The sequence below is a fragment of the Triturus cristatus genome, chromosome 5_1 (genome assembly GCF_964204655.1).
Source record: "Triturus cristatus chromosome 5_1, aTriCri1.1, whole genome shotgun sequence".
In the NCBI taxonomy this organism is placed as follows: Eukaryota; Metazoa; Chordata; class Amphibia; order Caudata; family Salamandridae; genus Triturus; species Triturus cristatus.
The window spans coordinates 782054328-782080472 of record NC_140587.1 but is presented as its reverse complement, the minus strand read 5'-3'; the positions used below and the strand labels follow the sequence as shown (position 1 = coordinate 782080472).

The window sequence follows — 26145 nt, the reverse complement described above, 5'->3', positions numbered from 1 at the left end:
CATCTTACTGGTCGGAAGCGGTTACAATGGTCAACTCTGCAGTTTGGATCCCTGTTCCAAGCACGCCTGCTGTCTGCCTACTGGGGTTGTCTCGACGCCCCAAGCCACAGAGGCTACAGCTTCACTTTATAGACCTAGCATTACTTATGGCCAAACGCGCCATTACTATGCGGTGGAAGTCAGTTACACCCCCACCACTCTATGGCTGGCACGGGGAGGTGGTGAGGTTGGGCAGCACGGAAAGTGCTGCAATCCGACGGGAGGAAGCCCGTGGACTGCGCAAAAAGATAATCTCTCTGGACTGGGATACCATACTAAAAGCTTTCAAGGCCCTCGCACCACCACCAGTCCCCGCAGTGCAGGATTAATAGAAGCTTTACTATCCAGGCCCTTTCCAGCCTACAATGTTAACAGTTCATAAGTCCTGCTGATTTAACACTGTACAATATTGGAATGTTTCCGGAAAGAGCAGATGCAGCTACCGGAGCACTCAGACACAAAAGTTGATGTGGGATGGGCCAGACGAAGTTGGGGAAGGGAGGGAGGGATGGGTTAGTTTAATTAAATCATTACATGAATCTTCTTACCACACTGCAGCAGTGCTGCAGTACAGCAAGAAATGGACCACTTAGAGCTATATCCCAACAATACAGTATATCAAGCACGGACACAATAGGAAATGTAATGCTACTGTATACACACGGAGCTACCATTGTAACCATAGCAGACTTTCTAATCCAGACTGTACTGCGACATTTAATGTACCTCATATTTATTTTGTAATGGATGTTAATTGCTGAAGAAAAACAAAAACCTAATAAAATGTGTTATATAAAAAAAAAAATGTCTACCGGGTCACCTTACTGATCTAGGCAAACAAAGTCTGCCAAATGACCTCGCATTACGTTTGTAAGAAGGGCATTTTGGACAAAAAAGTTACTTACCTGTACACTGTAGTTCTCCAGGATTAATATCTTTCATGGATTCAGATGATTGAATCTTCCCTGTCATCAAGGTGGGAGTCCCACTGTAATCAGAATAAGTAGTAAAAGGCAGAGTCTTGAATATTTAAACTTTGAGCACGTGACATTGGTAACCAAATCAGATTTTAAAAGAACCAAACTTCAGCTAACCAGGAAGCAGCTACTAAATCACTCCTCCCCACCACAAGGGCCACCAATACCTCAGGTTTCTTAGCACAAGGTACTTCATGAGGTATTCAATGCAGTGAGCGAAAGAGTGTCGCATGTGAATCTATGAAAGATATCAATAATGGAGAACCACAGTGTAGTACAAGTTACTTACCTTCAGTAACGATGTATCTGGTAGAGACGATTCTAGCCGCAGATTCCTTAACGTAGAATTATCCCCAGGCATGAGACTGGACCCGGAAAACTTTCTTGCCCAGCATATCTGCGCCCCGGGGGGGCGGTACCATGTGACTCCGCCCCTATGCGGGCATGACGTCAGCGAGGTCACATAAGCCCCACCCCGGTGCGCTGACGTCAGTGTGCTTCGAAGAACTTTTCCGCGCCACAACAACATAACTGAGGAGAGCATGGGAACAGTGTGCGAAAAGAGAGAGAGACAGAGAGCGACAGAGAGAGACAGAGAGCGACAGAGAGAGACAGAGAGAGACAGAGAGCGACAGAGAGAGACAGAGAGCGACAGAGAGAGACAGAGCGACAGAGACAGAGACAGAGACAGAGAGCGACAGAGACAGAGACAGAGACAGAGACAGAGACAGAGACAGAGACAGAGACAGAGACAGAGACAGAGACAGAGACAGAGACAGAGACAGAGAGAGAGAGAGAGAGAGAGAGACAGACAAAAGGTGAGGAACAGCACCAAGCGGCACCGAGGCGCCAGGAGGCTACAACAGTAAATCCAAAGCAGGAAGAGAGCAGACCACCTCTGAGGAACAACTGTGTAAGCCAGGTGGTAGCACCAGGGAGCACAAAAGTACCAGAAGACCACATCTGTAAAGTCACAGTAGTGAGAGCAGAAAGCACCTCTCCGTGGAACCACTGTGCCAGCCAAGGCGAGAACCGGGCTGGAGGCACAAGCAGTGGAAAGCGCTGTAAGAGAAAGAGAGAGAGAGACTGCAACCTTAGACCACACAGCAAAGGGCCACAAGCCCGGAACAGAGGGGCAACAGCAGCAATCCACCCCCAGACTACACAGTCAAGGAGGGCCGGAGCCTCTGAAAGGAGCAGGAGGCCAAGGACAGGCAAAAGAAACCCCAGCATAGAAGACTGCAAGGGGATCAGAAAGTGTAACAACAAAGGGAAAAGAGCGAAAGCAGGCCCCTACACTGGAGAGAACCCAGCTGGAGGGAAGTCCGACAGGCAGAAAATGAAAAGGACCCCCATAGAAGACAAGCCACCCAGAGGGAGGCTAGTGCAGAAAACCAAGCCGAGGGTCCTCGCAGAACGGGTGGGTCATGAAGAAATCTACGGCTAGAACCGTCTCTACCAGATACATCGTTACCAAAGGTAATTAACTTGTACATCTGATAGAGACTACTAGCCGAAGATTCCTTAACGCAGAATAGATACCCTAGCCATAACCAGACGGGAGGAGGGCCTGTGAGAGAGCCTCCCCACCAGGAGAGACTAGGGCCCCAGCAGGGGACATGGCACAAGAAGGAAAGGGCCAGGATATCCAAGCCCAACCAAGAGTAAGAGAGCGCCAAACACCCCGCAGGGGCAGACAGCGCCCCAAAAGCCTCAAGGAACGCAAGGACCACCTCGAACCCAGTGAGAAGAGGTAGAACAAAAGGCAGGGCCCACCAGAAGAAACACAGGCATAGCGATAGAAAACAGCTGAATACACCTCAGCCGCAAGCAGCAGGCAACGCCAGAACGGCGCCACTGCCAACAGCACAGGCGGAAGAAAAGCACCGCTGCGCGAAGCCCCAGCGGAACCAGAGGCAGGGGCGCAAGGAAACACATCAAGATCACAAAGGAGGAGGAGAACAAGCAGGCCTGCACAAGCATGCGCCACCAGTAACAGGCAACACCACGGAACAGCGCACCCCGGATAAGGCAGACGCCAGCCGAAGGCAGACGCCAGCCGAAGGCAGAGGCCAGGGAGGGCCAGGACACACACTGACCCACGAAGAAGTGGAGGAACCGGCAGAAAAGAAAAAGACGGAAGACGGCCTAAGCCTGCCACCAGAACACAGAGGCCAAGTAAAGCCAAACTCTCTGGAGCATCAGACCGAGGACCAAGCCAAAACACAAGACAAAAATGCAAAACCGCTACAACCCGATGCTGCAGACAGCAGGCCAGACCGGCCAAGCGACGTAGCGACAAGGGGAAGGACGGATCTAGCGCAAGCTGCTCCAATACAATTGGCAAAAAGATCGCACCTGCGACATACCATGACGCCACGGAGAGCAAGGAACCCGGAAAGGGGGACCACCCCTCCCCAGCACAGGACAGAACTATGTAATAGCTACAAGTACCCCACATAGGGTAGGTAACGTCCCAAGAACCATGGGAACACCTCTTAGGAAACAATTTCCGCAGCAGAGGACAAAACGTAAAGACCTGCAGAAAAAACCCACAGACGGCTTACCAAGCAGCCAATAAAGAAGACACAGAAGGCCTAATCTCAGGGCCTACCAGGCTTACCAACAGCCAAAACCACAAGTCAACAAAGGGCCGGACCAGCAGCCAACAGCACCAAGGGCCCAACAAAAGGACCCCAAGGGCACAGGAACCATACAGAACACACAACACTGGCTACCCGTTACAAGGCCCCAGGAAAAACAACGGAGAACACCTCCCAAAACACAGACCGACAGTTAGGTCACTGAGAGGGGAGGAGGAGGAGGAGGACGAAGCCCCGCAAGAAACCTCTGAATGGCAGAATCCACAGGGCGTGTAACAGAGTGCCATCAAAGGGAAGGTCAACCAGCCGTTCCCTAATGTTCTTAGGGAAAACACTATCCCGTAGCCAGGCATGGCAACGAAGGGCCACCGAAGTAGCCATGGTACGACCAAGTACCTCCGAAACGTCCAGAGCCGAACAAAGGATAAACGCCGCCAGCTCCCGGCCATCCAACACATGGTGCCGCAGATCAACACAGACACCCTCCTGAGTAGCAGAAGACATAAGGGACTCCGCCGAATCCCACAAGCAAGAAGTGGCCCTGGTCAACACACAAAGAGTGTTAAGAGCCCGCAAAGCTGCACTGGAGGAGGTGAAGATGTTGCGCCCCCAGGAATCTAACCACCTGGCCACCCATGACGGGGACACACCACTGATGGCAAGAAGGGAAAGGCAGTCTGTAAAAGAGGGCCCCTGGTAGAAGGGTGGAGGGAAAGACAGACAGGATCATGCGGAGCAGGACGGTGGCGGTGCAGAAGAGGCTGGGGCACCAGGTCCCCCGTGGCAGGATGCCCCTCAGGCCCCCAAAAGAGAATTGTGGAGCGCAGTCTCGAAGGGATGAAGCAGCTCCCGTTCACCAGAGCCCTGATGGAGAACCTCCAGCAGATGATCCGTGGGGAAATGGGCAGCTGGATCGCCCATGCCCAAGATTCCTGCAGCCGTGGAAACAGCCCGAGCGCAGGCAGCACTCGCCTCCGTAGGGCCCCGCAGCGGGGAAAGCAGTTCCTCCTTGGGCGACTGCTGCAAGCTAAGGTGGCCATCCCCCAGCCCAACCGGAGGAAGGAAAGGCCAAGCTTGAAAAGGAGGAGGGTGGACCGATGAATGGGGAACCTGAGGCGCCTACGGCGAAGACTGAGGGCGTGGTGACGGCGAAGAGCCGTCCTTAGAGGACGCCGGGGAAAAGTCCACGACGCGGCGACCCGTCTCCGGAGAAGATGCAACCAACAACCGCCGAACCTTTGGAGAATAGGGGGCGTCCGAAGACGGATCAACGACCCGACGTCGGCCCGGCGCCGTAGAGTCCGCCACCGGCGTCAGGTCAAACTCGACTGGCGCCAAAGGGGACGCTGGAACCACCTACGCCACAACGCGCGGTGCAGGAGAACGAGGCGGGGTCGGGACAGCTAAGGAACGGTGCCGGAAAGGCATCGACTCAACGTCCGACAAGGCAGCCGCCAGCGTGGTGGGACGAGAGGGGCCCGGGGACACGCCCCGACCCCTAGCTGGCACCTGCGGCGCCGCCAGGTCCAGCAGCCACCGGCGCCTCACCAGAATCGCCTCGGACAAGGACGCAGCCTGCCCAGAGGACTGAGGGGGACTCGAGGACACGCCCCGAGCCCCGACAACCTCCCGCGACACCACAGGGACTCCTATGGGGGTTTGCGGCAAGGCAGAGGTGCCGTAGTCCGAAGGAGGGAACCCCGTAGGGCCGCACCCTGACGGCACCACATCCTCCGAACCTGGATCCGAACCGGTCGGCGCCGGAGCCACCGGTGACATTGCAGGAGTCCCCGCAAGCGGCAAGGGATCCGCAGACGTCCCAGGAAGAGAAGGAGAAGAAGGAAGAGCCAACGAGGCCTGCAAGGCCGCAGCATAGGCCTTCAGCTGGGCTCTGGTCGCCCCAGCGCCGGGGAACAGCGGATAGGGTGGTGACGCACGGGGCCGCACCACCCGCGAAGGACCCACGCCCCCAACAGGCCGGGGACCGGGCCTCGGGCACAAACTGCGACACTTACCAAAAGGTGAGCGACACCCTTGCGGCCTGGGAGAATGACGATGTCGGACATGGAAGCGGCGGTTCTTGAAGCCGACCGCGGGGGAAGGACGCGGCGACGATGCCGACCTGGACATGCGAGCCAAAAGGAGTTTCATCCGGCGCTCCCGCCGGGACTTCGGCTTCATTTGCTGACATGCCTCACAATCTGTGGAGTCATGGTGCTACCCCAAACACCACATGCAGATGGGGTGAGGATCCGTCGCAGACATCTGGCGCGTGCAAGACTAGCACGTCTTGAAGCCCGAAGGCATTCACACACTGTTCAAGAAAACGCTCAAAGCGGAAAAAGAAAGCCTGAAACAGGCCAGGCACAGAATCTGGATCCGCGCTGCATGCTGATAAAAAGAAAACTGACGTCAGCTCGCTGGGGTGGGGCTTATGTGACCTCGCTGACGTCACGCCCGCAGAGGACGTTGGGGCGGAGTCACGAGGTACCGCCCCCGGCGCGCAGAGATGCTGGGCAAGAAAGTTTTCCGGGTCCAGTCTCACGCCTGGGGATAATTCTACGTTAAGGAATCTGCGGCTAGTAGTCTCTATCAGATCAGGTAAGTAACTTGTTTTTTTTCTCCATTAGAAGCTTTCAAAGATTCACATTCCGGAACCTCATTAGTGATCAGTAACAAACTTGACAGAATGGAGTTGTGGGAAGAGTATAGCATTAGCTAAAAAAAAAAAAAAAATCTAATTACATAAAAGACAGATCACCTCAAAGGAATATATTGAGAACAACTGCCTGTCCCACTGCTGCATTGTTCTTCATTGTGAAATATAGGTAGTAGTGCCTAGTAAACATAGCTCTATTTTTCCATGTAGCAGCCCTGCACATATCAGGTAAGGATAACTCCAGCAAACAGGACAGTAGAAATCGCTATACTGCAAGTGAAAAGCGCTGGCAGTCTCTCTCTCTTATGACGTTCAGCTTTATCGGGACATAAAACTACAGTTGATGAAACCCAATGTGCTATTCTACTTCTTGATAGTACCTGTCCTTTCCTTGGAGGAGCGCATGCTGTAACAAGTTGGTCAGATATTGTCGAACTGGTTGAGCTCTCTCAATGCAGAATTTCAATCATCTTGTCACATCTAAGGTATAAAGGACTCTTACTGCAACATTGGTTGGATTCCTGAAGTAAGTCTTCAAAGATAAAAATCAGATTGGACTTTAGGGATAAAATGAGGATTTGACCTTGTAATCTCTATCATCTTTGAATTGTAAGCATGTTTATTTAACAGTAAAACCCTGAATTTAACGCATTCTTCTGGTCGAATTGAGATCAAATCAATTTTGCAGGAGAGATCCTTGTGAATGGGCTTGAAAGGACTTTTCAATAACTGAATTCGAAATCACCACATTCAGCAGACAAGCCAACTAATCGAGAGACTCCAGAGTGGGAAGAACAACTTGACCCATATTCGTCAGCAACGCCTGCACAGGTTTGAGTGGGATATGAACAGGAGGAATAGTTCTGTGTACTAAAATAGCTTTGACCACGCTGGACTCACCAGAATTATTTGACAAGGCTCACACTCTGAGTAGCTCGAGTATCAACAGCAATGGAAGAAATGCATACAAAATTTCCTGTCAAAGCTATTTGAAAGGCGTTCCACAATGATCCCTAGATGATGGCGTACAATTGACATTTGTGGTTGACATTTGTCCCAAATAAGTGCAGATTTGGGGACACCCCCCATCCCCAAAAGATCTACAACAGCTTTATGTGGATCAGCTCCCAATCTTGGTATTCACTGGATGTTCTGCTGAGAGTGTCCGCCCACTGATTATCTATCCCTGGTACATTCAAATAGACATGTTTCCGAAGTCAAAAGTAAAGACTGTAGGAAGGTGGAGTATTATGTGGTGATGCTAGTTAGGCTTCATCATGCAGTACTCTCACAATACCACAAAGATTGTACTTGGATTGACAATAAAAAAATCCTTAGCTCAGTCCTGGCAGAGTGGCAAAGAGAAGTCGGGCTTTACTAGAGGAATATGTGTTAAGCATTTCAGAGTACCAACATGGATGATAAGTAATTGACATGACTCGAAAGAAATCAGACACTAATTTATCAAATTAAAGCAGGTTTTAATAACATTTTAGACAATAAAATGAAGTAAACATGACTATAAACGGAGTTATGGATTTTAGAAGTAATATTAAATCAGTGCAAAACAGTACCTGCTCATCCCCAAATTTGCGTTGGGCTCCCCACCTTGAGCAAACCCATCTTTCGCTAATTGAGTGAACGTCACACATAATCAAGATACATAGAAGAAACGTGTCAAGAAACGTGGCCCCAGCACTCGTAATTTACAACACCAAGGCCCTAGGCTCAGTCTTCTACGGAGCAGAATTGTGGGGATGTGGGAAAACTGACAGCCTATCAGTGTCTGAGCATCATTTTATAAGATACTTACTCAATCTTCCAGCAAGTACTCCTATAACCCTAGCTTTCTGAGATTTGCCTCAAAGGAAGATTGTCCACAAAATAGAGAGCAGACTCAATGTTTCAGCAGTGTGTATGGTCTACAGAAGCACTGGCCTCCTTTTGTGTGGGCTTCATGGATCTTATTTAGTCCCCATGTGTTAGCAAAATTCCCTGGTTGTGTTCCAGAGGGCACTCCTGAGGAAATTAGGGTGGGAAACAGACCCGTAGAAGATGGCGCTGATTTCCAGAGACAGGGTCAAAGAAATTTACTGGGAATTTATCCAGGCTGTAAATTGTGTCAAAAGCTGTGGGACTGCTCACTTTAGCATTCACAGATTTTAAACCGTATACCCAATACGAACACACTATTGATGAGATTGTCCTAGCTATGGCGCGTAAATTGTTCTGTCAATTTAGATACAAGACACTCCCTACCAGGGTGTTCTGCAGCAGATGGCAATACCAAACACCACTTGATGATCAGGGCCCAGCATGAAGAGGAGGGTCCAAATCCCCGGTTCATTTATTATTCTTTTGCCCTTAGTACAAATAATGTGAGATCTAAGTGGATTACTGCCCCCTATGCAGCAGGTGTTTTGGTTCCAAACATCACCTTGAGGTGCTCCGAAATCTCAGCACTGACACTAGGAGAGTTGTGGTATTCGACTTAGCAAAACTTCTGATGGCCCTATGGATTAGACGCTTGAAGCGTATTGCGAGACTTTTTTATTCTATACTGTATGATGGTTTTTGTACTATTTTATTCTTTGAGATGTTTATGTATGGACTGGGTAACCAACTTTGTTTTAAAATGATACAATTCAAAAACAAATGTTATGTATGTTGCTCCAGAGAAACAGCGCACATACGGGGCTACATACGATTAGTAAGTATAACATCCTATATAGCAACGCTGGTGTTAAATAGGCCATTTACCCCCCTTCTCTTTAAGGAAGCATTGCTCTGTTTTACTGTACTTTTTTCCTATCTATTTTACCCTTTTTTTTTTTTAAATCATGATTGCTATGTATGCAATAATCCTGTGAGATGCACTTTATAACATCCAAGTGATCAAAAATAAAGATTATGATGATGCAAAACAGTACTGCAAAAGAGTTATCATTGCAGTCAATGAGATAAAGCACTGCTGACCACCAGTCACTTGCAGGTCGAGTTGTGTGGAACCCAAGGAGGGTAAAGGTGATGGGAGTCCCAGGACCAAGCCACGACAGCCAGGTCAATTTGACCTGGCTCGAGAAGGCCGGGTGCAGAGTTGTCCTGGCTGTCCTTGGTGCTCAAGCGGAAGCAGTGAGAGACCTGGTTTTACCGCTTACACGGTGCTAATGGGGAACAGGGTGCACAAAGTCCACAAAGAAGCCACTGCTCACATCAGATGAAGGTTTTGCGGAATTCCCTTGAGGTGCAGCGTTGAGTAAAGGGGGTGGTTGCCGGACTGGCCACCAACAAGACCTGGCAGCGGTAAACAAAGCATAAAGTTGAGTCGACATCCAGAGATCCAGGGGAACACAGTAGCTGCCTAAAACTTTGAGTAAGTCAGGACTACGTTTCCGACTATGGACTGGACCATCTACTTCTGGGCAATCCCTCTGAGGGCCTGATGTCTAGCGATTATTTGGTTCCGGTACGTTGTTTTATCTGCGGCTGCAGGGCTCTAGTGCCACTAGTCCAGGGGAGTCTGGTGATGCCTTTTCAAAGGAGTCACTCCGTCTGGGGGAACCGAGCTTTGGTCCAGGACGATCGCAGTTGTGCAGTTCTAGGAAGGTTGCCACAGGTGCAGAATATCACGCCTTTGGTTTTTGCAGCTTTTGTTGGCACAGACTCGGTCTCTTCTTGTGTCCTTTAATGCAAGTCTTGAAAGTCAGATAAGAAGTGTGAGTTCTGTGGCCAGGTGTTGCCCTTAAATCCTAGATTGAGTGATTTTAGAGGTGTGGGTGCAAGTGGCCAACGGGCTATTAACCCAAGCGGCAAATCCGCCCCCTGAGGTGACCACATCCTTGGGCTTTAGGTCACCTTTTCTACCCAGAACCGTCTGTTCCACCACCTTTAAAAATGGCATAAGTCTTCCTTAGCTGTACAGACAAGGTAGCCCACTCTAGCGGTGTGGCTAGCCTTCTGGGGGAGTCCAGGTGCCAATGTGTCTGGAGGCGGGAAGTTTCCGCCTTTGGGAGGTAACCTGGCTGCATATCACAGGTGATGCAGCCTTTAGAGCTCACCACCTTGATGTGCCACTTTACTAGCCATTCTGTCAGGGAGAGAGGTGTGACCTCCTTCCGATCCAGGCCATTGTTTATGACTCCTGGGAGAGTTGGCACCTCCCGGTAGGGGTTCATATTCCTGTCTTGGTGGCAGCAGCTACAGGTTGGCAGTCAGAGCACATAAATGACTGGGGCAACCAGGTGGGAATCTCTGAAGTAGCCACCTGGGTGCATGCCACATTGTCCTTGACATGAGATTTGTATCAGGAGAGATAATGCATGTGGTTTGATACCAAACAACATATTTAGGCGGTACCATAATGTATCTGTCAACATCGAATTTGCCCGGGTGCCAGGTCCACGCTATCCTATGGATCATCTATCTGTTGCAGTTGCCTTTAATGGTAAAGGTCACTATAGGGACATATAAGCTTCCACTTACATGTCCACACCTTTTGTATAATGCAACCTGGGCTCAGAAGGCCTTCCTTATGGATGACTGGCATATATTAAAAATAGTGCATTGACTTTGACATGGTGAGGGCAAAGTTGAGTTCGAGTAGTTTGCCCTGGTCCTGCAGTTTGCAGTGGCAGGCCAGCTGTCAGTAGATTTACTTGGGTCACTCAGGGTGGCACAAACAGTGCTTCAGGCCCTGGTGACCCCTTTAGCACCCATGTCCGGGGTACCACCTGTACCATACACTAGGGACAAATAAGGGGGTTAAAGTCCTTACCAACTGGGGTTACCAATTCACACAGTTTTAGACAGAGCACTCAGGCTTGCTTCGCAGGCTTCAGTGCACTATCGAAAACCAGCATCGAGTAGTCCACATGGGAGCTAAAAGTGGGGGGCATCTGCAGAAAGGCCTGTTTTATTACAAAGACCATAATGCTCAAAAGTTTAGGATTTTGCATCCAAGCAAGGCAGCAATTACTACAACTAAAGGTACTGCACTGAGTACACTACACTAGGAAAATGCTACAAGAGTCCGAGAGAACCAACTCAGCCCGATGCATGATGGACTGCGGCCAGGCATGGGGCTTCCTTTACACCATAGTGCTCAGTCTTAAATAATAAGGAGGGAATTGGGCACGCGAGGGAAAATGCTTGAACTCATGCATGGAAACAAAACAAATAAAAGGGGCAAAGCACATGGTGCTGGATACATGGAGAGGTGTCCAAGCAACAAAATAAGCCTTAATCACCATGCAGAGGTATCAAATCTTTTAAAAGAAACAGCCCCTTACATTTTGTTCCTTATGGAAACCTGGCTCACTACAGACTCGGTGGCCATTCCAGCGTTGGCCGTACCTGCAGGCTATTCAATGTACACCCAGAATAGAGCAGCCGGGAGGGGGGCTTGCTATTATACTCAAGTCAAGGTACTCCTGTAGCCTCACTGAGCAGAAAATCCCCGACTGTGAAAATGCTCTCTTTAACCGCGCACCAGGAGTCTCGAAAGCATTCCAAGAAGTTCTAGCCAATACCATAGCCACGCTAACAGTAGAGACCGCTAATTTTAGTATTTTCGGCGATCTTAACTTACATCTTGACTGCCAGGTGTCCCAGGAGATCATCAGCTTCCTGGGAGATATGGCCGCATGCCAACTGAGGCAGCTGATCGAGGGACCAACTCATGTAGCCGGACACCTCCTGGACCCCGTATTTATGAACTTGGAGTCTATGGAGGACAATCCTCCCCTTCCAATAATCACTCTTATCTCTCTGCGTCTCTATGTAGAAAGTGCCCACTTCAACTTTCTCGCCCATCTTCTATGAAGCGCCCATGGCACAAACTAAACCCTACGACTTTCACAGCCTGTTTAAACGTGCACCGCCCAGTCTGGCCTACAGATTTAGAGACAACGGATGCTGCCTTTCGAGGGTGGGTCAATAATGCACTAGACTGTTGCATCCCCCAGAAAATTACTCTGGCCAAGCGTACTCAAACCCATGCATGGTACAATGAGTTTCTGTCGACAGAGAAGAAAAAATGTAAAATTCTAGAAAGGGCATGAAGAAGTTCCTATGATCCCTCAGCCAAATCTACTTACAGGAACGCAGTTAAACTGTATCATAAACTGGTCCGGAAGACTAAAGCAAAGTTCTATGCAAACATAATTTCCACCAGCAACAGCAACAATAACAATCCAACCAAATCCATTTTCTCTCTTATGAAGGAATTGGTCAAACCCCCGCACACTGACATTGCTATATCCTCCAACTCGCAATGCGAGACACTCGTGACATTTTTTATCAGCAAAGTGGATCGCATTTATAGCATATTCTGTGCGGAGAAGGCTTCTTCTGCCAAGCCAAGGAATACCCTCCCCCCCAACCCCCCCCCCCCGGCAGTTTTGCCCCATTCCCCCCAAGACCTCATTTTTTTAGGAGATTTCAGGACTGCATCCTCTCGGAGGGCTGAGAGTTGATCAACAGATCAATATCGGGTGCAGTGGTCCCTAAGTCTTGGAAGCTTGCCAAAGTTAATACTCTACTAAAAAAAATACTGGATGCGTCTCTGCCTGAAAATTATCACCCGATATCTCTGCTTCCGTATTTTGCTAAGATTATGGAGTCTCACGTTAACTCCATCCGGACACAATACTTAGAAGATAACAGGATCCTTGAACAGTCACAAAATGGCTTTCGGCCTAAACACATCACAGAATCTGTGCTACTGGCGGTCACAGAGCAGCTACGGTCTGCTATGGACGAGGGCAAAACATCAGCACTGATCCGGCTGGACCTCAGTGCTGCTTTCAACATGGTCTCACATAGGATTCTGCTATATCGGCTAGAGGAGATTGGGGTCAAGGGCCCCTTGGCCTGGCTCGCACCCTTTCCGACTGATCGGTCCTTCCAGGTTTCCTCCCCTCCGTACACCTCCAATGTTCATCCTCTAGGCCGTGGTGTCCCCCAGGGGTCGGCCCTAAGCCCCACTTTTCAACATTTATGTTCGCCCCCTAGCCCTGCTGGCCAAAGCCCGGAACATGGCTATGGTATCATACGCCAATGATACCCAAATGGTATTTACCTTTTCCAGCAATACTAAACAGGGCCAGACGAAATTCCAAGGCTACCTTATGGCCATCTCTGAATGGATGACCAATAACTACTTGCAATTGAATTCTGCAAAATCAGAACTGCTTTTGGTGGGACGAGATACCCACCTATGGGGCAAACAATGGTGGCCTAAAGCCCTAGGCACCTCTCCCCAGCCGAAAAGTGTGGTTAAGAATCTGGGCGTGTTGATGGACAGCACCCTTTCGTTCGAACTGCAGGCTAAGGCAGGCACCTGTTTTGGTCTTCTTCAGGGTCTAAAACCCATTCTGGGGCTATTCGATTAGTCTACCCGACAAGACGATTGTTCAATCCACCGTGCTATCACGTTTGGACTATTGTAATGGGCTAATGCTGGGTGCCAACAAAGCTGTGACGAAAAGGCTTCAATGGGCTCAGAATGCAGCTGCCCGCACACTTTTTGCACTACCTAAACACTGTCATGCATCTGACCTCTTGCGACAGCTTCACTGGTTACCCATTGAACAAAGAGTTCAGTTCAAGATTTTATATACCACACATGAGATCCTGCATGGCATGGGTACACAAATCCTGAGCTATTTATGCTCAGTGTACACCCCGGCTCGGGCCCTTCGCTCGGCGGACCTACACCTGGCCTGTGTCCCGCGGGTGCGCAGAACTAGAGCCGGTGGACGCTCTTTCAGGGCATTGGCCCCCGCCCTTTGGAATACCATCTCCCTTGCTGCCCGTGGCATGCAAGACCACTGGTCTTTCAGGAAATTGATCAAGACATGGCTCTTTTCCAATCTTTAGCCTACTCTATCTCTGTCCGCTACTACCATGGCTTAGCGCTGGGATGCCCCGTTGCTGGGGCAGCAATGCGCTATACAAATGCTGATAACATAATCCTCAGTAACATGGGAATGCTCGGCCTCGCTCCTCTATAGTCATTGAACTCCTCAGTGACTTGCAATAGCCTTATAATGCAAGGTAGGGGGTACTTTAAGCCATATATAGCATGCATACAATGAGGTGGAACAACAGCAGCGGCCTGTTTAAGAGTGGATGGGCGTTGCCCTCTACCTTTTTGCCAACATAAAGAGGGTCTGTCAGGGTGAGCAAATGTCAGCTTGACAGACACTCTTTATCTTCAGGTCAGGCAGCCAGGAGATAGACATGTGCTAAATGTGCAGTCAGCTGGCTGCCTGAGCTGAATTTTGACAGGCTGAGATGTCACAGCCCAGTGGGCGTGACCTCCTCAGCTTGGCAAAGTGCATTGAGGTCTTCCCCTCATGATGAAAAAAATCTGTCAGTTTCAGCATCAGATATGGGCGCTTCAGTTTTAAGCCCTGAAGTGCCCAGGGCTGAGTACCTATCTGGGACACCTCATCACAGAGTGGGTTGGGGTCTGTGATGGGACTCTCCAACCCCAGCTCCAACACCAACGACATCCCGCCGTCGCAAGCCCTGTGCGACTACCTCGCAACTTTCTTCCACTGCAAGATAGCAGACATCCACGACAGTTTCAACACCCAGACAGCCCCAACAGACAGCAACCCAACAGACTCCCCACACCCCATCGACCACGACCCCCTGCTAGCCTGGACCAGCGTGAGCATCGATGACACCATCAAGACCATGAGCACAATCCACTCCGGCTCCCCGTCAGACCCATTCCCGCACCACATCTTCAACAAAGCCAGCAGCTCCATCGCACCCCACCTGCGCAAAGTCATCAATCTCTCCCTCAATACTGCGACCTTCCCAGACAGCTGGAAACACGCCGAGATCAACGCCCTACTCAAAAAACCCAAGGCAGACCCTAGAGACCTCAAGAACTTCTAGCCAATCTCGTTGCGCCCGTTCCCAGTCAAGGTCATCGAGAAGATCGTCAACAGACAGCTAACCCAATACTTTGAAGAAAACAGAATCCTGGACCCTTCCCAGTCAGGGTTCCGCAGCAACCACAGCACCGAGACCGCCCTCATCGCCGCCACCGATGACATCAGGACACTGCTGGACAACGGTGAGACCGCAGCCCTCATCCTCCTGGACCTCTCCGCCGCCTTCGACACCGTCTGCCACTGCACACTACGTGCACGCCTCCACGCCGTAGGGATCCGAGACAAAGCCCTGGAATGGACCACCTCCTTCCTCTTCAGCAGAACCCAGAGCAGCCGCCTCCCCATTCCGATCCGAAGCCTCCGAGATAGTCTGCGGCGTAACCCAGGGTCCTCCCTCAGCCTGACACTGTTCAACATCTATATGGCCCCGCTCGCACACGTCGCCCGACAGCACGACCTCAACATAATCTCCTATGCCGACGACACTCAACTGATCCTCTCCCTCACCAAGAACCCCATCACCGCCAAAGCCAACCTCCACGAAGGAATGAAGGCCGTCGCAGATTGGATGAAGACCCGCCTACTGAAGCTGAACACTGACAAAACGGAGGTCCTCATCCTCGGCTCCAACCCTTCAGCCTGGGACGACTCCTGGTGGCCGACGGCACTGGGGGCAGCCCCAACATCCACCGACCATGCACGCAACCTGGGAATCATCCTCGACTCAACGCTCTCCATGACCAAGCAAGTCAACGCCGTCTCCTCCTCCTGCTTCAACACCCTCTGCATGCTACGCAAGATCTAAAGGTGGATCCCGACAGATACAAGAACAGTCACCCAGGCCCTTGTCAGCAGCAGACTCTACTACGGAAACGTCCTCTACGCGGGAGCCCCAACCAAGCTCAAACGACTGCAACGCATCCAAAACGCCTCAGCATGACTGATCCTCGACGTACCACGCCACAGCACTCCCCACCTGAGAAACCTGCACTGGCTGCCCGTCAACAAGAGGATATCCTTCAAGCTCCTCATCCACGCACACAAGGCACTCCACAAGACCGGCCCAGCTTACCTCAACAAACTACTTTCCTTCTACATCCCCAACCCCCAGCTCCGCTCCGCCGACCTCGCACTCGCCACCGTCCCGCGCATCCGAAGAACAACCACCGGCGGGAGGTCCTTCTCCCACCTCGCCGCCAAGACCTGGAACACCCTCCCACTGAGCCTACGACAGACCCAAGACCTGCTGATCTTCAGGAGGCTACTCAAGACCTGGCTGTTCGTTCAGTAGCAGTCCCCTCCCCCAAACGTCTTGAGACCCTCACGGGTATGTAGTGCGCTCTACAAATGTTTGATTGATTGATTGTGACATGTGAGGGACTGCTACCTCCTTAGGTGGCAGCAATACCAACCCTTCTGGAACCTCTGAGGATTCCCTCAAGAAATCCTGCAGAAGCTAAGTGTTATATTATTAGTTAATGTTCGTTGTGTGTGGATGTATGAATGTATGTGAACATGAGTTTGTGATGGGAATTGGTGTGTGTGGACATGTGAATTCATGCGTGGGACTTCATGTGTGACCTCCCGCCCGATGCTCTAATTAAAGGCCACTGTGAAACAATGTGTTTCCAAGATTATAAGATGTGTTTATGCACAAAGTTCACCACTGGCAAACTCTGGTGAGTGGAGAGTGGTTGAAGCCAGATGATCTGAGTGACGCCTTTAACAGAACTCGATTGAGCAGATTTGTTTTCTAGAGTGCACCTAGCTAGAACTAAAAAAAAGTCTGATCACATACTTGTTGCAAGGTATATTTGTAAAGTTTGTTCCCCCACAATAAATGTCTTAACTGGAAAAAGTATTATGGCCGAGTTATGTACTTTCTTTCACTGATCTAAAATTTAAGCTGAATTTTAAAGAAAGTCACACCGAAATTCCTGTTGCCATCCAACTTTTTTAATGCAACATGACATTTGGCAAACACACTATTTGGGTTTTCCAACCTGTATAAACTTAAAACCAACACTGAGAATGCAGCCCCAGAGTCCATCTTTTGAGCGTATATGTGATGTCCTTTTCACTGTTACACCAGAAAAACACAAAATGTGCAATGACAAGATAGTCACATGAAATGCAGTGTTTTATAAACATATATCATAATGTATACCATTTTTTTTTTTTTTAGAGGAGCCCGTTTATGATCAGTATCATTTTATATATGGACGAGTCTTTAAGCGGTTGTTCAATAAATAATAGTATAGTACCTTTTGCCGCTACTTCAATTACTTCAAAGAATCAAGTTTCCTCCTTTTGTTGTGACTTTCTCAGGGGTCTTCCTCAGGAAGTTACGGTCACTGCTGTGAGTAATTTCAGTTGCTTTCTAGCTGGGTGCTGTTTCTGTCAGGTTAGTTGACTTACGTCAATTGTTCAGTCCTATTCAAGTTAACAACCAAAAGCAAGCTCCTTTTCTTGGGGTGGCAGTTTCTTATCTCTTTCAGATGTTATTATGCTCATACTGCGCACACTTCAGTCTGCGTTTTCGCTCTGATGTCGTGTGGTGTGCAGACAAATTGACCAACTAAATAGTAAATCCCATTAGGTCGTCAAGGCTCAATTATTGAGGACCAAAAGAAATTAGAGAAGGCTGGCATCCAGGACCACCACCCCTCACTTTTTCTCCCAATAAATCGTAAGATGTTCCATTGATCAAGCAGACCATTTTAAGGGACCAGGAACCTAAGAACAATTATTAATGTGTGCATCTATTTTACTTAAGACGATATTTTACTCAAATACATTTACAAGGATCAACGAAACATTACATTAAAAACAATACAATGAAATAGAGACTTGCTAAAAAAGCTCCATAATAAATAAAAGTATGTTAAGTGTTCCACAACATTACTACAAGGATATATCAGAGCACAATGAAATGGCAGCAAAATTAGTTAGGCACATAGACCAAAATGGAAAGATCAAACTGTCTTCTACCAGTGGAAGAAAAGCCATATTATCTTTCCCTGATCAAGGCATCCATAGTGGGTGGGGGAGCTTTTGAGTCTTGACATTCAAGTCAGGATCAGGGTCTAGATCGACACTTGATTATAAGCCTCCAGAAAAGACAAAATCTTGACCTGCACACCACCAGTTCAGTACACAATTGCTCTCCTCTTGGCCCTGCTGGCAAATCTTAAAAACTTTCTGAGCACCCTGAAAAACAAGTCAAAGCGGCAATACATACCCAGCAACACTGTGGCTAAAAACTCAAAAGCAACTTAACCCCTTCAGTGCCCCGCCCTTTTCCCGCCCTGTGCCGGGCGTTACATTAGCGGGCGGGGTTCATGATGGGCACAGCGCAACCGTGCTCCATGACGAGACTATCTCGTCATGGGCACTGAAGAGGTTAAAACACTCCCAAAAAAAAAATCAAATGTTAGACACACCAAGGTAGGTAGAAAACAATTTAGAACAATCCTGCTATGTCAATGCTTAGCAGAAACTACAGTAAAAACAGTAACAAATACAGGTTGGAGAGTTCCAATATGATTTTAATAAAAACATCTATTATTGGATTTGCCAACATAGGAAGGAGGAGGTGTCATGGAAGAAGGGTTATTCATGACACAAGGTGTAGGGATGGAAAGAGGAGCAACACATTACAAGCAATATTTGAAATGTTTGGAATCCAAGTGTCTTGTCTGGTCAGGAACCATTAGATGAAGACTAGAATAAATGCAATAGACATGGCACTAAAAAAGATTTGGTTTCTCGAGTCCTGTAAACAATGCTGGTACAGTGTGAGAGTTCAGGCACGGTATTAAATAGCAGCTCTTGAGCTAAACCTTCAGTTACTAAATTTAACAATGTTTATCTCAGCAGTATATGACATAAAAAGACTTGGGAAAAAACAAACTAGAATACAATCCTTGTGCATACAACTCTTACCTTATTCATTTTCATACATGTACCAAAATCTGCAAGTTTCAAATGGCCAGATTTATCAAGCAGCATATTGTCAGGCTTTACATCTCTGCAAATGATCAAAAAAGATATTAGGTATAAAGAATGTCAAACAGTGAAAAGTCAAGCACTAAAGCTTACAATTTCAAACCACCCAGTTGATATTTGATAAATGTCAATATATAAGACCATCTTTAACATATTGTGGCTATTCCTAACAGTTTAGATATCCCTGGCAATATATTGTCCTGTCATTGACTTATTGTGGGCCTTCATGACTAGTACATGACTGTTATTGGTATATTGGAAGTGTTGTGGTATTTATAAAGCACATTATCACCTGCAAAGGTATCCTGTCGCGGAGCAGGTGTGTGCGCCTAGCCCTGCCTATGGTACTTTAATTCAAAAGCCAGGCCTTCAGCTTCTTGGAAGTTTTTAGTAGGAGAACTGAGATTTTTTGCCCCCAATATAAACTATTCGATAGCAACATTGACAATGTACATGATAATTTTTAGAAACAAGTAGTGATCAGAAGGAAAATCATCCTTGTGCTGATCTTGGATACCAGATCGCTTATTGATTAGACTATCATATTTGGACTTACGTCAAGGCAATTCATCATTATAGTGATAAAGATTTATATGATCACTACAACTGTCAAGGGCCTGAGCATGTAAGATTCAAATGAACTGACAGGTTTCTGATTCTGCAAGGCCTCTGTAAATTGACTGATAGTGCTGCTGTATGAGCTGTATAGCTTGTCCAGCTCTGCTGTCCACGCCCGAGACTTCTATAACTTAACTTTGAGTCTGCCTCTTACAAACCAACTTCTACACAAGCAAAGCAAACTTTGTGCTAAATGAACACCCATATTAAGGCCTTATGCAGAATTTTGCTAAGTTCATTCTGGCTTGAGGGTGGCCAAGTGCACGAACCTCGTGAGTTGCTAACCCCACTCTACACTGGGGTCTGGCCAGGCACTTTACTCCCAGGGAATTAAGCAGTCAGACCTTGCTGTGCATGGCCTTTGGCATGTTTCTGACTGGTGCATTTATAAATGGGTTGTGAAGGCAGACGACCAGGGACTCACTGGCCACCCTCCCAAAATGCCTAGCCAATGACTGATAAGGCACAATGCAATCGTGAGGTGACGTATGACTCCGGTATGGAGACACACCAAGAGAAGTCTCTGAAAGCCATGGTGAGCAGGAGAAAAGGTGGAGGAGAGTACTGCCTAAACTGCTAACAAAGGCGACATGGCATGCCAGGGGGCTAGTGGATGGCTTCTGGACCCAGTACCTTAGCAGCAGAGGACTGAGCGTGCCTGCTGGAAAAAAGAGCTATGATGAGGACACATGCCTTGGATTTGGGAGTGACTGAAGGCACCAATGACCAGTGCCGCTGAGACTGTAAAGAGCTTGCAGCAGACAGTGCTCTGAATCAAGTCCCAGAGTGGTGAGTGACTGTAGCTGCAGTAGAATTGAAGAGTGTGCCTAAAACTGCCCCCCCCCCAAAAGATCAATCCATTCATGTTGACCTGGTGAACTTGCAAAAGATAAATGTGGACTACTCCCTACACAGGGTAAGCTGGGCAAAAACACAACCTCCCTCGTCCTCCTGGCATAGTGTAGCTGCAGGTTCAGAGGATCTCCAAACCATGCCCCTTGACCTCCATGGAGTTAACAGGTTGCTTGCAGCAAGTTCTTTGTCCACAGAAGTTACGATACACTCATTTACGGATACTAGATCTGTTTTGCAAAAAATAATTGGTAAGGCATGGGTAGATGCGGCGCTGGTGAGGAAACATTTGAATAAACATTGGTAAGGCAGGGGTAGATGTAGCGCTGGTGAAAAAACATTTAAGGGTTGTAGTTTACAGAGTGACTAAAACAGAGGGCTTCATGTTGGAATTGGAGATGGAATGACGAAAGCGTGGGGGACGCAAAAGTGTGTGCAAGTCTGAATAACCTAACTCTAGTTAAGGTACCGCTGAGGGCAGAAATCAGGAAATTAAAGCAACTCCAGGAGAATAGGACCAATGGCATAGAGTACACCTGATTAACTCAACATGCTTTGTGGTCTAGTAGGGGCATATAACAATGGAGCCTCCGGAACAGAGGACTGAAATAAGCAGCAGGGAAGTAATATTTAAGATTGCACACAAAGGTGGTTGAGTAATGCTTGAAGCATCACAACAGATGTTTCTCCAAGATTTTCTAGTCTAGTAACACAAAGTATACATTTTGAGGTGTTAAAAGAGGATAAAAGCAATACGACTACACTGTATGCTTTCTATTCCAGCAAGGATGAAAGTGGTGTCAAACCATGTATGTCTTTTTGACACTCAGGATGAGGCCTTGGACTGGGTGGCTAACCATAAAGAACTTTTAAGGTTGACAAACAGTAAAAGAACAACCATGGAGCTCTGAAGCTATTAAATGCAGGTTCTAAGGACAAGATGCAGAGAACATAGCGGACATAGGCTCTCTCTCACCCCACAACTGTAGAAATGGCAGAGTATAGATGTGGGCATGTAGCTAGGGACAGTGGTTCAGAATAAGAGTTGGCAAAGGAAGGAAGTTACTTATCTGGGATCCTGGTCTTCTTTCAAGTGACTCACCATTGAAATGATGAGCACTGACGAGTCACACCCACACTTGAGCAGGGTAGGATCTTAGTTCAATTAGACCTCATAGACACATGGCATCTGCGGCACGTAGACAAAGGAGAATACACTTGTATTCCAAGGTGAGATGCTTGAGGCAATACTGGAATATTTTAAGACTTAATGAGGGGTTGGTATTGGCTCACTCAACACTTTGGGAAGCATTTAAAGGTTATATCCAGTGCACTGCATTATCTAAACAATCCAGAGTTCTGAAGATATTTGCTCACAATGGACAAGGGGTGAAGTGGACCTAAAAGCACTGAAGGGCACGATCGAAGTGACAGGATGAACCATATGTAGATATTATGGCTGGGTGCATAATGCAATGAAAATGAACTTTCTGCCCCTGCTCCTTTAAGTAATGCATACTTTGCCCCTTTGGGTCCATCATAATACTGTTCAGTATATCCAAAAACAGTTGATACAATTCATGTAGCACAATTCCACTCCCCAAATACCATGAGCAATGGCCGATGGAGGGCTTGGGTTTCCTAATATAGAGCATTATATACATGTATCCCCGCTACAGTCTGCTCTCGAATGGCATCACCTTCCCGACACCAAACCTTGGGTGCTCCTAGAGCGGGGATGATCTGTCATCCTCTGCATCATATTTTGTGGACGAGGCCTTAAGATCATGTTTTACCTTCACAGACATCACTGTATGCAACTGCTACACTTCTGAGACACTAGGATAAAATTATCTGTCACCACACAACGACTACATATCGTTCCTCCTATTATACAAAACCCGGAGTTTTATACTGGGCATGCTAGGCTCACACTTTGCTGTTTTGGGGGGTGGGGGATACCCCTTCTGCTGGGCGAGTTGTAACAAGTTGGGGTTATATTAGATGGGGAGATATGCAGGCATCACTTCCATCTATCCGCTGCAGATGGGCTCCGTCTTAACCAGATGCTACATTGGGTGACCACACCATTAGTGAAAAATAAAGGTAGTAAAACCAAAACACTTCTGGAACAAATATTTGCCCATTTGCCTTTTCCAACTACGGCAACATCCTTACCAGTCAGGACGGGTGCAGAATTTAGGGATTACCACTGCTGATGACACTTGGCAGCGGCTTTGAACGCGTGCAACCAGACCTCTGTCTGTCTCCAGGATAGGGCCAATGCGTATAAAATGTTCACAATATGGTATTTTAACCCAGTCCGGCTTAATGCCAAGGCTGGGATACACGTGAAGTCACTGTACACACTTAACACATTTTTGGCCAAGGTGGTCCTTTTGATCCACCAGGTTTGTTCAGTGACCCTACGAAAGGCCCTCCGATGCTTTTGATTGGGGGAGGCCGGACAGGATTCAGTCAATTCATACACTACCCCTAGAGGTAAGCTGCTCACCTTTTTTCAACTGGCAGGAAGATTCACAATAGCCCACACATGGAAGAAGCCTTGCCTACCAAGTCTTTCCCTGTGAAGATCTAAGATATGGCTTATATATACCATGGAATGCTTGACTGTGATAATTTAAGACAGGATGTAATAGTTTGAATGAATCTGACTTCCTTTAAAAACTTTTGTTAAGAGGGATAGGGTGGGGGTAGACCCATCTGCTGTTATGCTGGTCGCTTTATAGCAGGCCCAACTTGAAGGACTTTCGTCATCGGATGATGAATCTGAAGGGAGAAGATGTGTCTGATATGTTTTTTAGTCCTGGAGTCCCTAAGTAATGAAGATCTGCATGTCTGATGTTCACATGCTTATCCTTAGGTCTGCTTCATTAGACTTTGTGTGTTCTTCAGGTTGACACTGAGATATGATGAGCTTCATACATGTCCTTTTCTCCTTTTGTTATTTTCTGTATTATTTTCTGTGATCACCCTGGAACTTCCCTCCCCCACTCCTGTTCTACTTCTCCTTTTGTGCTTAAATAAAAGACTAATAAATACATGTTTCAAAAATTTAAAAAAATCAGTGGAGGACTCTATGCCACAAATGTCTCAGAAGGTGTATGTCCGGCATTGGCTGCTACAGAGTTATAGAGAGACAGCTTACAGTGAGGTAATATACCTGCAGTACCAAGCATAGGCCCGTATATATGGGGAAGTGGAGAGACAGAGCAGAACATTACCTACACTGTTGAAATAATACGCAAACAGTAATCATATAATCCAATTACATACTGAGGAAGGAGAGACACTGAAGGTAACAAATGAAGGTATTGCTCATGAATTTTTCCACTATCATGTTCAGTTATACACATTCTGTGTTAAGGAATCACCAGCTTCCATACACGCTTCTCACAACGACATTGCAATGGTGTGGCTGAGTAGCAGCCATCAGCATTTTCTCGATGCTCATATAATTTCAGAGGAAATACTTACTGCAATTAGTAATGCCAGTTTGTAAGGGTGTAAAGCGCTGGGGTTAGACGGCTTGAAAGGCAAATTTTACAAAGAATATAAACATTCTTGCTACTAGACTGCTCGAAATGTATGCTGAATCATTGACAAAGAGGACACTACCACCTACTCCAAGCAAGGCTTTAATCACTATTGCCAAACCTGGCAAAGATCCCCCTGCATGTGCAACGTGTAGGACAATCTCACTCATAAATTTGGATAACAAATTAAAGCTAAGGTGATAGCCGCCAGACACTCAGTCCTCATGGAGCAGCTGACCTCCCTGGTTCAATACAAGTTTGTGCCCCACATATCGACAGTTATTAACCTCAGCACCATATTTGGTGAACTAAATTAGGTGACCCCGGCGTAAAAGCAGCTGAGGTGCTGCTGGATGCGAAAAAAGCCTTTGACTCGCTGAATGGCAAACCTAATGAAAATCTTACAGAAAGTGGACATTCCCAAGTGCTTCACTAAACTCATTCAGTAGCTATGCACAGAACGGGTGGCCCATTTTTGGGTCAATGGCCTGACACTGGACCACTTCCCAATATATAGAGGTACTAGTAATAAGAGATACCCAAGCACAAAAGAAGTCCAAAATCATGAAATGTAATCAATAAAGAAGTTTAGCAAGATTGAAGTTGTGTTTTGTGTGATCTATTCTTTCCACAGTTGTTTATATTCCTTGTGTGAAACGTAATATCCAATACAGACAGGCAGCCGACACACAATTCATCACAGAGACTTTTTCAAGGCTGAAATGTATGGTAAAAGGTAGTATTCTTAGTAAGAGCATGGCAAAGTAGTGCCTTGCTGTGAAATGTGAGCGTGACACACAGATGGTATGCAGGTGACCGAACATGGTTATTTAGGAAGCCTTGGTAAGCCTGTGGAATTGCAGGGTAACACACGAAAAGTAGGAGGGCAAAAATTAGGATTCGAATACAGAGCCTTTAAAAGCCCTGAAAAATTAGCAGAGCCATCTCCGTGCGTTGCCAGAAAGGAGACTCACTTCCTTAGGGGACTTTACTTCCGCACTGGCAGTCCACTGTTTTTTTTTTTTTTTTTAAACAGACTTTTATTGAACTTTACAGAGTAATACAAGCATATCTCTCGTCCCACAAGACATCTGTGCCATAATGCAGATCGTCCATAAGAGTGGTCCATTAGCACAATGCAGTACAAGCAAAAGGCACCCCATCCCGATCCCCAATAAACCTCCCCCAACAACGCCCCCCACCCCAGCCACCCCCCCAAGCATGTCGCCAGTAGCTAATGGAGCCAAGTGAACCCTGAAGCCTCCCGCACCGCCTGATAGATTCCCCTCCCACAGGGCACAGCGAGTAAACCAAGAGACCAGGGGGAAACGTCCTATCCCGGGTCCAAAGTCCTCCCCCCCACCCTACACTCCCATTCTCATGGAGAGATGCTCACGGGTCCCCTAGCCCATCCCCCTCCCCAGGCTCCCCCTCGCCATCCTCATCCGACTGCTTGAATAGTTCCAGGAGTGCCACCCATGCCCGGGCCATTTCTTGTGATTTCTCACTTCCATTCCTTCGAGCCACGCCCAGCCTATAGTTCCCCTCACTCCCCGCCCACTTCACCATCTCCCTATTCCAACGCAAGAGATTAGGCCCTTGCCTCGCTTTCCAATGAGAAGTGAGCTCCCGCTTAGCCAGGACCAGCCCCAGGTCAATGAACCGGCTGGTTACCTTAGTCCTAGCAGTGTGCGGGAACCAATGTAGCAAGCAAACCCCTGGTAACGTCTCCAGTTCCCTCTCAGTCACGGCCCGCAGTGCAGTCATCACTCCCCGCCAAAAGTCTCCCACCCGAGGGCAGTCCCAGAACACGTGGAGGATATTCGCCCCGTCCTGGTCACACCAGGGACAAGCATCCGATCCCCCAAAATATTCAGCTATTTTACTAGGCGTGAGGTATGCCCTATGAAATACATAGAACTG

General features: G+C 47.9%; 1 protein-coding gene across 2 annotated transcripts in view; it reads right to left on the bottom strand.

Moving 5' to 3' along the window:
- ROCK1 (Rho associated coiled-coil containing protein kinase 1) overlaps positions 1–26145 on the bottom strand; it is a 1783501-nt gene that overhangs the window by 1410412 nt on the left and 346944 nt on the right. For both annotated transcript variants that reach the window (XM_085605798.1, XM_085605799.1), the window contains exon 6: positions 19133–19217. In XM_085605798.1, the coding sequence (XP_085461924.1) occupies positions 19133–19217 (85 nt within the window). The remainder of the gene's footprint in view (positions 1–19132; positions 19218–26145) is intronic.